Raw genomic sequence first — 13,242 nt, forward strand, 5'->3', positions numbered from 1 at the left:
CAATGGATGGAGGTCCTCAATGCCAAACAGGAAATCAGAGCTGTCTCCCTTGACATATCACGTGCCTTCGATACGGTCTGGCACCCAGCTCTGCTCACCAAACTCTCCTCCTATGGTATCCATGGAAATCTCCATGCATGGCTTGCGGACTTCCTCTGTGGTCGTAGTCAACGTGTGGCCCTGAATGGATTTCTCTCATCTCCCCTTCCTGTTCAGGCTGGAGTTCCCCAAGGCAGTGTGCTGGGCCCTGTGCTTTTTCTGGTCTTTATTCAATGATCTCTCCGACTCTCTGGAAAATCCTCTCTATCTCTTTGCTGATGACTCCACTCTCTGCCACTCCATTCCTCTTCCCTCAGATCGGCAGTCTGCAGCCTCCTCACTCTCTGAAGACCTGGACAAAATCACAGACTGGTCAAACAAGTGGAACATGTCTTTCAATCCTGACAAATCTCACACTCTTACTATGTCTCTCCGAAAAGATCGACTGGACAACCCTCCCATCTACTTTCTCAACAATCCTCTCCAAGAAGTTCTGTCGCTCAAGCTTTTGGGTCTCACTATCTGCCATGATCTTTCTTGGGAAAACCACATTTCCAAGCTGGCCTCCAAAGCCAGTCGCCGACTGGGCATCCTCCGTCGTGCGAAGTCCTTCCTAGGCACACCTGAGCTCCTCACCACATACAAGGCTTTCATCCGCAGCTCAATGGAATACTGTTCTCCCCTATGGGCTGGTGCTCCTGCCTCACACCTGGCTCGGCTTCACGCTGTTGAATCCAAAGCTTTCAGAATCATTGGAATCTCCCGCGATGAAGCTATCTCTGAGGGCCTTTCACTCACTCACCGCAGGCAGGTAGGTGGTCTTTCTGTCTTCTACCGACTCCTCTCCGGCCTTGCTCCCCCAGCTCTCTCTGTGCTCTGTCCCCCAAATATTCCTACAGGTCGCACAAGATCTGCCAGCCACCCTCTGATGGTTAAACTGCCGAAATCTCGGCTCTCTGCTCACCTTCACTCTTTCATTCCTCTTTTCTCCCGCCTCTGGAACAAACTCCCACACTCACTTCAATCACACTCCTCCCTCCAGGTCTTTAAAACAGCTGTTCACCACCATCTCTTATCTTCCCCCATCCAAAACCTTGATCTTTTCTACCCCCACTAATTCACCCCAGATCCACCTTGTTTGAAATTCCAACTTCTTTCCTGGAAGTCCTGGCAGTGTCCATATGTTTTATACCTCCCCCCCCCACCCCCCCTTCCCATGCCTCCCGCCCAAAGCCCTCTCCCTCCCACAGTTCTCTCGATGTCTCCATGTCTCTCGGTCCCTGCTCTCAAATGTTGTTTGTGTCCTTCCCCCTCTCTCCCCATCTTGTCTACCGCTCCCGATGTTATTTGTTTTATGTGTCTGTTTGTCTTTCTGTGTGATTAATGTTCGCTCTTTCACGAGCCTCGATCTTGTATACAAAACAAAACAAAAAACAAACAAACAAAAAAATCTTCACATGGATTTCACCCAAGGCTGAAAGCCCCCTTAGGGATGGGGGGAGGGAGGGAAGGGGAGTGAATGAAGTAGCTACAACCTCCATCATGTGACCGTTAGTCCTCCTGTGAAGTTTGGTTGAGATTGGATAAGTAACGGCTGAATGTATCACGGTCAGACAGACGCCAAATTGTGTATTTTTGTATGATGCAAAGTCGAGGTTCATGGAAGAGCTGGATCACAATGACACAGAACAGAAGGAGCAGCATAAAGAGGGGGGGGGAAATGCCAACAGCAGGATCAAGGGACAAAATTGAGAGAGGCTTGGACAATTAAGAGATGTGGGGAGGAACAAGGGGTAGGAGAGGATGCAAGGGTGGACAAGATAGATACAGAAGCAAACTCTCAGGAAGGAAAAACTGGAAATTTGGTATGGGCCAGGTGTTGGTTTAACGGGGATAGAAAAGGTGCTGGTTTTTGATTGAGGATGATCTGAGATGGTGATGAACAGCTGTCTTGAAGACCTGGAAGGAAGAATGAGATTGAAGAGAATGTTGAAGTTGGTTCCACAAGTGGGAAAAAGAGGAACAAATGAGTGGAGGTGAGCAGTGATTCTGGATTTTGGTAGTTTCAGCAGAAAGGAGTTGATGGTCGATTAATGTTTGTCCTGCAGAAGCCTGGGTAGGACAAAGCATGGAGAGGGAAGTGGGTGCAAGACAAGAAAGGAGGTGGTAGAAGACTGAGACAAGTGACCTGCCGCGATGTAACAGTGATAGGACCATAGACTCAGCCTCATCACAGAAGATTCCAATGATCTTGAAGGCTTTGGTTTCCACAGCGTCAAACAGCAAGGTGTGAGGCAGGGGCACCAGCCCAGAGGGGAGAGCAGCCCTCCAAGGTGTGGATGAAGGCCTTGTAGGTGAATAGGAATTCAGGCGTGTGTCAAGGAAGTACTTTGTATGACGCAGGATTCTCAGACTGGTTTTGGAGGCCAATTTTGAAATGTGGTGGAAACGACATCTTTGGCCTTTGTCATAATTGTATCCAAATGAAAATACCAAATGTAATGCAGAGTTTGTTCTGTTTAATCTGCAGGTAGATTGCATATTAAACATCACCTGCTCTTCTATCTCTTCAAAACATGGTTTCCTTTCATGTGACTGTTTTTTTTTCTGGTTGCAGCTTCCGCCCGGTGCCATTAGAGCAACAGTATGTGGGTGTGACCGAAAAGAAGGCATTGAAGCGCTTCCAGGTTATGAATGAGGTCGTCTATGAGAAGGTCGTGGAGCATGCTGGAAAGAATCAGGTACGACAAAAAGGAAAAGGAAAGAAATGACCAATGAGACTCCTTGTGGAAAGTCAAATTGCTTGTCAGTTTAAATCTCGGATGGTGAAAATATTTTGTGTTTGCAGGTTCTGGTATTTGTTCACTCGAGGAAGGAGACTGGCAAGACTGCACGAGCGATCCGAGATGCTTGTTTGGAGAAGGACTCATTGGGACTTTTCTTGAGAGAGGGCTCTGCTTCCACTGAGGTTCTGCGAACAGAGGCTGAGCAGTGCAAGGCATGTCAATTTTTGTACATTTGTCACCATGCTTTCTCTTGCCTGCAGTCACCACCACCAGTTTCACTTTATCTCTTTATTTGCATTATGTACAACGTGAACCCATAATATTTGCAGATGTACATTAGGCCGAGAAAAATATATTTCTGATCTCTGGTCAGCACGCGCATCGATTTTGACCCTGCGCGTCAACAAATTTTTTTTTTTTAAATTTCCAACGGTACCTACAACAGCGCGCGCCTGTTGTTGCCGGGCCGGAACGCTATCTCAGGAAATACGGGTCTGTGAGGGTCGCTATTGGTATCGACGTTCGTGCACGGTTCTCCCCTACAAAACTACGTTTAGTTTGTCCAAATCCAACCAGCTTGCTTGTCAGTTTTGCCGGGCCGGGTTGTCAGTCAAGCTTGTCAGTTTGCCGGGCCGGGTTGTCAGTCAAACTTGTCAGTTTGCCGGGCCTTGTTGCCGGGCCGGAACGCTATCTCGGGAAATACGGGTCTGTGAGGGTCGCTATTGGTATCGACGTTCGCGCACGGTTCTCCCCTACAAAACTACGTTTAGTTTGTCCAAATCCAACCAGCAAATCCAACCTATCTCTCAGTTCTCAGGACCGAACTCTCTTATCTGTCTCCCTCTTCCAAATCCTGGTGGCGTCTGGTCAAATCTGTTTCTGGTGTTTGTTCCCCCTCCATCCCCTCCCTCACCTCAAATGGCCACACGGCTGACTCCGCACGTGAAAAAGCTGAATGCCTCAACTCTGTGTTTGCCTCTAAATCTTGTGTCCCAAACCCATCCCTCTCTGTACCCACCGTACCCAGTCGTACCCAGCTGCTCCTGGACTCTGTGTCCTTTCCTCCTGACAAGGTGGAAAAGTTTTTGTCAACCCTCGACTCGGATTCTGCAACTGGACCTGACGGCATCAGCCCACGGGTCCTAAAATCCTGTTCTTCCGCTCTTTCACTCCCTCTCTCTGTTCTCTTCACCCTCTCTTTTGCTCAAGGTCATCTTCCATCTGCTTGGAAATCTGCCAACATCACCGCTTTGCACAAAAAAGGTGCAAAAACAGATTCCAGCAACTACAGACCAATCAGCCTTCTCCCAATTATCAGCAAAGTCATGGAATCCATCATTGCTTCAGATATGAAATCTTTCCTCTTCTCCAATGGCTTGATCTCTGATCATCAATTTGGTTTCAGACCTGGACACTCTACTCTGGACATGCTGCTTCTGCTTTCTCAACAATGGATGGAGGTCCTCAATGCCAAACAGGAAATTAGAGCAGTCTCCCTTGACATATCACATGCCTTCGATACGGTCTGGCACCCCGCTCTGCTCACCAAACTCTCCTCTTTTGGTATCCATGGAAATCTCCACGCATGGCTGGCGGACTTCCTCTCTAGTCGTAGTCAACGTGTGGCCCTGAATGGGTTTCTCTCATCTCCTCTTCCTGTTCAGGCTGGAGTTCCACAAGGCAGTGTTCTGGGCCCTGTGCTTTTTCTGGTCTTCATCAATGATCTCTCTGACTCTCTTGAAAATCCTCTGTATCTCTTTGCTGATGACTCTACTCTCTGTCGCTCCATTCTTCATCCCTCAGATCGGCAGTCTGCAGCCTCCTCACTCTCTGCAGACCTGGACAAAATCACAGACTGGGCAAACAAGTGGAACATGTCTTTCAATCCTGACAAATCTCACACTCTTACGATGTCTCTCCGAAAAGACCGACTGGACAACCCTCCCATACACTTTCTGAATAATCCTCTCCAAGAAGTTCTGTCACTCAAGCTTTTGGGTTTCACTATCTGCCATGATCTTTCCTGGGAAAACCACATTTCAAATCTGGCCTCCAAAGCCAGTCGCCGACTGGGCATCCTCCGTCGTGCGAAGTCCTTCCTTGGCACACCTGAGCTCCTCACCACATACAAGGCTTTTATCCGCAGCTCAATGGAATACTGCTCTCCCCTCTGGGCTGGTGCTCCTGCCTCACACCGAGCTCGTCTTCACGCTGTTGAAACCAAAGCATTCAGAATCATTGGAATCTCCCGCGATGAAGCTAACTCCAAGGGCCTCTCACTCACTCACCGCAGGCAGGTTGGTGGTCTTTCTGTCTTCTACCGACTCCTCTCTGGCCTTGCCCCCCCAGCTCTCTGGGCTCTGTCCCGCAAATATTCCTACAGGTCGCACAAGATCTGCCTGCAACCCTCTTATGGTCAAACTGCCAAAATCAAGACTCTCTGCTCACCTTCACTCCTTCATTCCTCTTTTCTCCCGCCTCTGGAACAAACTCCCTCACTCTCTTCAATCCCACTCCACCCTCCAGGTCTTTAAAACAGCTGTTCACCACCATCTCTTATCTTCCCCCATCCAAAACCTTGATCTTTTCTACCCCCGCTAATTTCACCCCAATTCCACTTTTTTGAAATACCAACTTCTGTCCTGGAAGTCCTTTGTGTCCTTGTGTTTTATACTTCTCCCTCCCCCCCCCCCCCCCCTTCCCATGCCTCCTCCCCCCAAGTCCTCTCCCTTCCACACATCTCCCTGCTCTCAAATGTTGTGTTTGTGTGCTTCCCCTTCTCTCCCCATCTTGTTTTTCCACTCCCTCTTTTTATATATGTTGTTTGTCTGGTTGATTTGTTTGTGAAGTAAATGTTAGCTCTTTCACGAGCCTCGATTCAGTATCCAAAAAAAGAAAAAAAAAAAAAAAAAAAAGAAGCTGTTCCAAAGATATGAGTAGTGTTGTGTGTCGTGACGTCATGAATCCTATCGGCTGGATATTGTCATTTATTGAAACGAAGACGTTCTTTGTCGGGTTCGTGTGAAGCAACCATAAGGCCTAGAGAGTTGCAGGTGGTCTCGTTAGTTCCGCCCACTTTACTGGATCCTATCTCGTTTGTCATGAAGTTGTAAGTGTCTATGATAATCTGGTGGACTGGGAGAAGAGATCGTGGGAGACCATCGGCCTGTTAGACCACTTGCGCATGCGCAGTGTTGACGCGATCGACGCATTGGAATGTTTGACGGTATGGCGAGGCGATCTCGAGAACGAAATGGCAGTCTATAATATGCTTGAAGAACTTAATGATCTTCAGAATAAATACATTTTAAAATAACTTGAGCTTGTGTTCATTATTTACAAAAAAAGGCCTACAAGTCCCATTGGCTGTCTTTAATTTCCCTCTGGACAGCGCCACGGCAGATGAGGAGGACCGCAAGGCATGAGGACACAAAAAACAACACCTTTATATTTGCAATCCATGCTTTTCAAAAAATAAAAATAAAATTAAAAAAAGCCGCATCAATTCTGGAACTTTGGTCTGACCAGAGACCAGCAATATATTTTTTTCGGCCTTATTCTCTAACTCTGAATTGTTCATTGGGCCTTTTAATCCTGGTGTTCACTTAACAATTACGATGGCTGGCTTAAGATCTTAGGATCTTGTTTGAGTTTGAGCCCCTGTGGTGCTGATGAAATAACACCAGGTGGGTTGACTCAGCCTGTCATCCTTCTGAGGTCGGCAAAATGAGTACCAGCTTTACTGGTAACAGGTGGCACAGCCACGCTTCCAGTTATGATTTACGAAACAACAACATTTTCGTGCCTTTTGCAGCACTTGCTCACATTTGCATGTTGAAGAGTGACATCTCCATAATAGAGGCATGTTTTTGGAAAAGCAGCATTTAACTTGTATATTTGATTATCCCATCGACCAACACAGAACTTGGAGCTGAAAGATCTGCTGCCCTACGGATTTGCTATCCACCATGCCGGGATGACCCGTGTTGACCGCACACTTGTGGAGGACCTCTTTGCAGATCGACACATACAAGTATGGACCTGAATTTCAGTGACTCAAAATTTGGGTCCTTGACCTTAAATGTTGTGATTGTACCTGTTGATTGTACTACTAGTGTTTTAATTTTTTTTTATATCTATATATATTTTGTTTGTTTGTTTGTTTAATGCGGACAGGTGCTTGTATCGACTGCAACACTGGCCTGGGGTGTAAATCTGCCAGCGCACACTGTGATAATCAAGGGCACACAGGTGTACAGTCCTGAAAAGGGACGTTGGACGGAGCTGGGTGCACTTGACGTTCTGCAGGTACATTTCGGGAATATCGCAGTGACCTCTAAATGCTTGGATATTAGGGATAACAATAAAAAAACCGAAATAGGTGCAGCATTGGAGAGAGAGATAACTGCACTGTCTGCAGATGTTGGGCAGAGCTGGACGCCCGCAGTATGACACCAAGGGCGAGGGCGTGCTCATTACTTCCCATGGAGAGCTCCAGTACTACTTGTCTCTACTCAACCAGCAACTGCCCATCGAGAGCCAGTTGGTCAGCCGCCTGCCAGATGTCCTCAACGCAGAAATAGTTTTGGGAAATGTTACAAACACTAAGGTAACTCTTGTATCTGTGGCAGTATTTACTGTTAGCAATCAGCTGGAGTTGACGTTTTCTTGTTCTACGTGCGACGCCTTTGCTAATCAGTCTCGCAATTGACAAAGTTGACACAAAAGCAAAGCCACACTTATTGTCACACTCTGTTTTTCTTTGTCTGTCTATACATTCCTGTGTATCTTGGGAGTTGAGGGATGGCAATTGAGGGGAGGTGGAATGGGAGTAGGTAAGGGGAATCTTTGTCGCAGTTTGAGTGAGTGGTCACAACCATCTCCAGCATCCATAAAGGGAAACAATGTGGAGTAAGTAGTGTGGAGGAGGGGTTCTCCATATTGGGGTCCAGCTATTCACATCAGTGTTACCACACATGGCTTTGTGTGGATTCTTGATTTGTGGTGGATGTGGCCCATAAGGGATTTAAGGTGAAACAAATCAGCTATTAGCTTTGTAGATTTTTTTTTAATTTAGGGGGGATTTTGAATATGGAGGAGAGGAGATTTCTATAATGACTTGATTTATTGCCACCAAACTTGGGAGGGATAGTGTAGGCCCAATGGGGGAGGGGGTTAGGGTGGGTAGGGAGTTAGTTGTGATTGTAGTCTTGAGACTGTGTGGGCGTAGCACGTGTACCCATCTAGGGCTTTGCACTCACTTGGTCTAAATGTTTTTTCATTTCAAATTGTTTGCTTGTTTTTTCTTTATTTTTGGTATTTATTTATTTGATTAATTAATTTGTTTGTGTTTTTATTGCTTTGCTTATTTTTGCCTGCAGGAGGCCGTGAGCTGGTTAGGGTACACGTACCTCTACGTACGGATGCTCCGAGCACCCACTTTGTACGGTGTCTTGTCCGATGACCTGCGCACAGATCCCTTACTAGAGCGCCGACGCTTGGACCTGATTCACTCGGCTGCGTTGGTTTTGGAGCGGAGTAGTTTGATCAAGTACAACCGCAAAACAGGTTCTTTTCAGGTACTGCATCACCAGTTGTTAAAATGACCAAAACAGTCTCTGTCGACCTCATGTGAGAATATAGTTAGTTTCAATATTCAGGTCTCTCAACAAGTCTCTCTGGTACCCTCTCCTCAGGTAACTGAGCTCGGACGCATAGCTTCCCAGTATTATTGTACACACCAAACAATGGCCACATACAATCAACTACTGAAGCCAACACTCAGTGAGATTGAGCTCTTCCGCGTCTTCTCGCTATCCTCTGAGTTCAGGAACATCATGGTCCGTGAGGTAAAAGTGTGGTTCCCTCGCTGTTTGCCTGACCTCGTTTAAGATTATGGCCTGTTGTGCAATGGAGACTTGATTTTCTTAATTTATTTATTAGGAGGAGAAGCTGGAGCTGCAGAAGCTGTTGGAGCGGGTCCCCATCCCCATTAAAGAGAGCATTGAGGAGCCAAGTGCAAAGGTGAAATGTTTGACCACAGGGATAACAGAATTAAATGAATAAACTTGTGCAAGTTATCTCTCATGCAATTAGAGTGAATGAGCAGGAAAAGAGGAGAGGGGGGAGGGAACAGTATAATAACCAGCAAACCTGCATGGCATTTAGTACTGGTGCAGCAGAGATGTGCTTGATTTTATTTATTTGTTGCAAAAAATTTTTTTATTGCTCAACATTCTACTTTCTTCTCATTGATATGGGAAACCAAAGCACTATTTAAGGCGGTAACTTATGTTATGCACTCTTGTTCAGGTAAACGTGCTGCTCCAATCGTATATCTCCCAGCTGAAGCTCGAGGGATTTGCCCTTATGGCGGATATGGTCTACATCACGCAGGTATCCTGAGTGTCTTCTTACCCTACCCACCTGCCTACTTACTCTCATTTCATTACTGAGCAAGGCAGCCTTCCTGACATTTCCTTCCTTTGTCTGTGTAGTCTGCAGGACGACTCATGCACTGCATCTTTGAGATCGTATTGAACCGTGGCTGGGCACAACTTACTGACCGTGCGCTCACTCTTTGCAAAATGATTGACAAGAGAATGTATGTACCGTGTTCTATGGGGGTACATACAGACTTGGCATTTAATATGGAATATTTTTTTTGTGGGGGTGAACTTACTTTTCAAGATGTCTTAGAACCAAAAGTTCATTGGAATTATGTTGAAATTGTTCCAGATTTTGTTAATGTGACCTTTAAAAGAAACAAAAACCACATTTGACATTTCGAAACAAATAAATTGATCCTTGAAAGTGATGTAAACTGATATCGATCTCAATTCACAGACAGTACTGTGTTAAACTTCTGTACGTTTTCCAGAAGTATCTCTTTATTTTGCACATTAGCCAAAATTTTTTTTTACAAAAACAAAAGTTAAATTACGACTGGGATTACGGACAGTAAAATTACAGTTCAGTACTTCGTGTAACCCTCACGAGCATTCAGCAGAGCACGTACATGTCGAGGCATGCTGTTCACGAGATTTGCCAAGGTTTGGACAGGAATCGCTTGCCATGCAGTGACAATAGCCTGCTGCAATTCACGCACAGAGGTCGGCTGCTGGTCCAAGTGGTCGATTTGACGCGTTAATTCTGCCCACAAGTTGTCTATCGGATTCATATCCGGGGACATGGCAGGCCACTCCATATGCTCTACACCACGGTCAGCAAGAAAGTGTTGGATCATGCGAGCACGATGAGGCCGTGCATTGTCATCTTGGAAGACAAAGTTTTCTCGAAAGGCTGCACGAGCAAATGGAAGCAATGTTTCTTCCAGAATGGCCCTGTACTTGAACTGGTTCAGGTTTCCATTCAGAACAACCAGGTCAGTTTTGCCCCCTGCATGAAAAGCAGCCCAAACGGTCACCCCACCACCTCCAGCTTGGACTCTTGGCACTATACAATCTTTGTTGTAGGCTTCATGCACTTGTCTGCGCACTCGGACGCGGCCATCTTGACGATAGACCAGAAATCTAGACTCGTCACTGAAGATCACGTGATTCCAGTGTCCTGGCTGCCATTGGCGGTGCTCTCTGGCCCACTGCAATCAGTGCTGGCGGTGTTGTCTGGTCAGGCGTGGCTTTCTCAGGGGACGCCTGGCACGATAGCCTGCTTGAACCAGTCGTTGGTTGACTAGCCTTCTGGATACAGGCCCATTTGTCAGTTGCTGGCACTCAGCCCTAAGCCGATTAGCTGACTTGGTACGACCATTGCGGACTTACCGGTGCAGCTGGCGATCATCCCTCCTTGTGGTTCTGCGGGGACGTCCTGGCCTCGGTATTGGAGTAGGGACACCCCTCTGAGCATTTCGTTTCAGGATGTTTGACACCTGACCTTGAGTGATGCCATACTGCCGAGCAATAGCACGCTGTTTCATGCAGTAATTTCGTAAAGCCACCACTCCATGACAAACAGCATTGTCGAGTTGACGGACCATCTCCAGAGGAAGCGGCAATAACTTTTGGAGACGTGCAGCAGTTGTTTTCCACTAATAGAGAACGCAGCAACCCTTGTATACCCGACTGTGAAGCCAATCATCAAATGCACCTGTCCGTACATTTTGCCACGCCACCTGTGATATAATCCTGTTGTTGACTTCTTGCTGCGACAGACAATCAGTGACATGGTTCTTTAAACAAATAAATCACCAAAGTGTAAAAGAAACTCACCAGATTGATATACTGAGTTAAGAAAGTAAACCCAAGTCAAGAAAAAAAAAATATTCCATATTAAATGCCAAGTCTGTAGTTAGTTATTCATCTTTCAGCAATGTCTGCAGTCACCTTCCGCTCCCTACTTTCTCCACCCATCCACCCTCGCTCTCCTCCACCACTTTTGTTAGTGCCAAATATTTATTTTCAGGGAGTCAAATGAGCAGCAGTGTCATCGACCATGCCTATAGACCTGCCTGTTGCTTTTTATCTCTGCCATCTGGTTATGTTTTCACCCATAGCTGTTTGGCTGGGAGCAGGATATCTCAGAAGGTTGTGGACAGATTTGGCCAAAACTTGGTGGACAGGTTGGGTGTTTGAAAAGGACAAATTTATTTGGTTCTTGGCGAAAATCTGGATCTGGATACGAGACATTTTAAAAGTGATTCTTCACCATTGACAGATGTGGTCAAAACGATATACAACACGATATGTCAAAAAGTTGTGGACGAGTTTTGAAAAAACTTGTTGGATTAGTTGGGTAGGTGGCAAGAACAAGCCGATTAGATTTTGGTTCAGGTTCGGATCCAGATCCGGCCTATGAGAGGGATACAAAACGTAAACTGGGACATGACAAAAAGCGACTAACATAGCAAACGAAGTGACTAACATGACAAAAATAAACCTGATAAAGCGACTCACTGGGACTGACATAATCTGTCAATTTCCCGACCCGGATCTCAGTCAATGGAGTATCCTCTCTTCTAGACTTGGTTATGACAAACTTCCCTGCAAATGTCTGCTGCTCTTCTTCTGCTCCAATCGGCTCATCTGATCATGTGCTTGTTAAAGTGGACATCTCTCTGGCCATTCTCAGAGAGCCTCCTCAGCATCGACGAGTCTGGCATTTCACTCAGGCTGACTGGCACGGGCTGCAAGCAGCCATCAATCACCTGGACTGGTCTCCCATCTCTACTGCCTCTGACATCAACTCTTCCTGGGAATTCTTCCAAAGTAAATTTCTCTCCCTCATGCACCGATTTATTCCATCTCATCTTCAGTTGTCATACCCTTTCTCCCATCCATGGTACACTGAAGCTTGTGTTGAGGCAGTTGCCATGAAGCAACTTGCCTTCACCTCATGGAAGGCTAATCCAACTGAAGAAAATCTCGGTTACTTTCACAAAGCTCGAAAAAAGTGTGTGTCTACCCTCAGGAGAGACAGGAAGCAATATCTCTCTACTCTCAAGACTGAACTCTCAAACCTGTCTCCCTCCTCCAAATCCTGGTGGCGTCTGGTCAAATCTGTTTCTGGTTTTTGTTCCCCCTTTATCCCCTCCCTTAACTCAAATGGCTACACAGCTGACTCCGCACGTGACAAAGCCGAATGCCTCAACTCAGTTTGCCTCAAATTCTTGTGTCCCGAACCCATCTCTCTCTGTACCCACCTTACCCAGTCGAACCCAGCTGCTCATGGACTCTGTGTCCTCCTCTCCTGACAATTAGCCTCGATTCAGTATACAAAAAAAAAAAAAAAGGTAGAGAGGTTTTTGTCAAACCTCGACTCAGATTCTGCAACTGGACCAGACGGCATCAGCCCACGGGTCCTAAAATCCTGCTCTGCCGCTCTATCTCACCCTCTCTCTGTTCTCTTCACCCTCTCTTTTGATCAAGGTCATCTGCCATCTGCTTGGAAATCGGCCAACATTACCGCTTTACACGAAAAAGGTGCAAAAACAGATCCTTGCAACTACAGACCAATCAGCCTGCTCCCAATAATCAGCAAGGTCATGGAAACCATCATCGCTTCTGACATCAAATCCTTCCTCTTCTCTAATGGCTTGATCTTGGATCATCAATTTGGATTCAGACCAGGCCATTCTACTCTGGACATGCTGCTTCTGCCGTCTCAACAATGGATGGAGGTCCTCAATGCCAAACAGGAAATCAGAGCTGTCTCCCTTGACATATCACGTGCCTTCGATACGGTCTGGCACCCAGCTCTGCTCACCAAACTCTCCTCCTCTGGTATCCATGGAAATCTCCATGCATGGCTTGCGGACTTCCTCTCTGGTCATAGTCAACGTGTGGCCCTGAATGGGTTTCTTTCATCTCCTCTTCCTGTTCAGGCTGGAGTTCCCCAAGGCAGTGTTCTGGGCCCTGTGCTTTTTCTGGTCTTCATCAATGATCTCTCCGACTCTCTGGAA

At 46.5% G+C, this 13,242-nt stretch overlaps 1 protein-coding gene across 1 annotated transcript in view; it reads left to right on the top strand.

Moving 5' to 3' along the window:
- Positions 1–13,242, top strand: part of SNRNP200 (small nuclear ribonucleoprotein U5 subunit 200) — a 71,949-nt gene that overhangs the window by 43,476 nt on the left and 15,231 nt on the right. The window contains exons 16-25 of the mRNA XM_068128914.2: positions 2,657–2,780; positions 2,888–3,037; positions 6,748–6,858; positions 7,002–7,133; positions 7,246–7,434; positions 8,207–8,404; positions 8,522–8,674; positions 8,769–8,849; positions 9,138–9,221; positions 9,323–9,429. Coding sequence (XP_067985015.2) covers positions 2,657–2,780; positions 2,888–3,037; positions 6,748–6,858; positions 7,002–7,133; positions 7,246–7,434; positions 8,207–8,404; positions 8,522–8,674; positions 8,769–8,849; positions 9,138–9,221; positions 9,323–9,429 — 1,329 coding nt within the window. The remainder of the gene's footprint in view (positions 1–2,656; positions 2,781–2,887; positions 3,038–6,747; positions 6,859–7,001; positions 7,134–7,245; positions 7,435–8,206; positions 8,405–8,521; positions 8,675–8,768; positions 8,850–9,137; positions 9,222–9,322; positions 9,430–13,242) is intronic.

This window comes from Myxine glutinosa, chromosome 9 (genome assembly GCF_964187855.1).
Source record: "Myxine glutinosa chromosome 9, kmMyxGlut1.1, whole genome shotgun sequence".
Taxonomy (NCBI): Eukaryota; Metazoa; Chordata; class Myxini; order Myxiniformes; family Myxinidae; genus Myxine; species Myxine glutinosa.